Source organism: Octopus sinensis, linkage group LG2, assembly GCF_006345805.1.
Source record: "Octopus sinensis linkage group LG2, ASM634580v1, whole genome shotgun sequence".
NCBI lineage: Eukaryota > Metazoa > Mollusca > Cephalopoda > Octopoda > Octopodidae > Octopus > Octopus sinensis.
In genome coordinates, this window is record NC_042998.1 from 50,295,732 (window position 1) to 50,298,007 (window position 2,276).

At 38.8% G+C, this 2,276-nt stretch overlaps 1 protein-coding gene across 2 annotated transcripts in view; it reads right to left on the reverse strand.

The window, feature by feature from the left end:
* The window catches only part of LOC115224649 (transcription factor SPT20 homolog), a 414,115-nt gene extending 412,817 nt beyond the window's left edge, over positions 1 to 1,298 (reverse strand). Inside the window, exon 1 of one of the 2 annotated variants that reach the window (XM_029795511.2) lies at positions 842 to 1,298. In XM_029795511.2, the coding sequence (XP_029651371.1) occupies positions 842 to 928 (87 nt within the window). In that variant the 5' untranslated portion in view covers positions 929 to 1,298. The remainder of the gene's footprint in view (positions 1 to 841) is intronic. The other variant, XM_036513212.1, reaches the window with a different exon arrangement.
* Positions 1,299 to 2,276: the final 978 nt, after the last annotated feature.

Sequence of the window (2,276 nt, forward strand, 5' to 3'; positions counted from 1 at the left end):
TGAGTGGTGGAATGATAAGCGTAGACATATGTGTAATAGAAGAATAATAACCGCAATGATTGATACAAAATAGGAAAAAGGAAAGCTTATAAAAACAAATAATAGAAGAAAAGGGAGAGATAATTGTCAAAGTATAATACGATTATTAAAACAGTAAATGCTATGAGTAGATCACATATATATTATTCGTTATATATAGACACACAACACAATCGTGTGTGTGTGTGTGTGCATAATATATATATATATATATATATATACACACACACACAGACATAAGGACATACATAGGTACAAAGATAGATGATGGATAGATAGATAGATAGATAGATATACACGCATGGCACACATCAGACGAGCGTATACCGTTTCAGTGCGTATATTCGCAAATACATACATACCAATATATAAACCTGTATACATACAAACATCACTTCATACATACGGATACATGCATCGTACACTTAGATGTTTATACATGCTTACATACATATACACATACATGTATGTATACACTCACACATGCACATTTTCTACTAACGCGTGTCCGTCCGTCAAGACCAATGATTTTCTGTAGCTAGCAGCATATATATATGTATATATATATATATATATATATATATATATGGTAGAGAAATCATCGGTCTTGACGGACACGCGTTAGTAGAATACCTGCGTCCGCGTCGACTCCTCGACATGTTGAGCGAAGTGTATGAATTGTAGGTGATGAGGGTTAAATTGCAAACACACACACACAGGTAGATATATACAGAGGTACACGCTGGGAGTAAAGAAAAGAAATTTGAATATATATATATATGTATATGTTTGGTCTACCTACATATTGGTCTGCTGCTTTAGCCTGTCCACAGCTGTTGGTCAGTCGGTTGTTTATCGGTACTTTCTCCGTGGAGCCTTTTGCGGCCATGACATAGTCAATAGATTCCCTGTTAGGACGTATGTAATATGTACTATGGAAAATGTGGTAGGTTGGAGGAGGGCGAGAGGAGGGGAACGGGCGGCCGGAAGAAGTGAAAAGAAGAAGACGAAGAAGAAGAAGAAGAAGAGGAGCAGAAAAATGTTAAGGGAAGAGAAGAGGAAGAAAAACAAGATGGAAAAGTGGAGGGTGATGAAGGAGTAAATATTTTTGAAAGAAAAAAAAAATTAAAGAAACGGGCAAACGAAGAGTGAATTGAAGTGAAGAGCAAAGGAGAGTTAAAAAAAATGGAGAGGTAAAGAGGTAGAGAGGCAAAGCGAAGCAGCTGGAGTATGAGGGAGAGGGTTCTGTTATGGTTGGAGTATGGCGGTGATGAGGCTGTTGTTTAGTTGTTGCTGTTGGTAGTGGTAGTGGTAGTGGTGGTGGTGGTAGCGGTGTGAGGGAGTGGGAGCTAAGTAGAAGGAGTAGGAGTAAGAGTAGTAGGAGTAGTTGTAGTAGTAGATAGAGTGAGGAGGTGGCGGTGGAGGAGAGAAACGAAAGCTTGGAAGACGTAGAGGGTGTATTTATTAGCAGAGAATAAGAGAGAAAGAGAGATAGAGAGAGAGAGAGAGAGAGCGATGGAAAGAGGGAAAGAGAGAGAGACAGAGAGATGAGAAAGAGAAAAAGGAAGAGGGAATGGAATAAGTATAAAGTAGAAGTAATAGTAGTAGTGTTAGAAGTGGCAAGTTTTCTTCGCAGACGCACAGACACACAGGCAAAACACATAAACGCACAAACTCACACTTACATATATACACACACACATATATGTGCGTGTATGTGTGTATATGCCTGTATGTGTATATGTACGTATTATATATATGTATATATATATGTATATATATATATATACTTGTAACAATATCAAGACGATGACAGTAGAGACGACGATGGTGATGATGATGATGATAATGACTGATGACAGAAGGAGAAACTATCGTGGAGCGAGGCAGAGAGAGAAAGAGGAGAGAGAGAGAGAGAGAGGGGAAGGAGGGAAGGAAGGAGGAGAGAAAAATGAAAGAGAGAAAGAAACAGAGAAACGGCGTAGAAAAATGAATGAAAATGAAACCGAAATGTAGTTAGAAAGGAAGATAGTGAGAGAGAGAGAGAGAGAGGGTGGGAGAGAAAAGTAAAAAGAGAGAAAATGAAAGGAGGAGGAAGAGGAGGAGGAGGAGAAGGAGAAGGACAAGGAGACAAAGATACTTAAACACTAATGTAGAAGGTACATCAACTTGGTTTGAGGTTTACAGATGTGAGCGAAGTGATTATTAGAGAGGAATAGAGTAAAGAGCGTGAATGC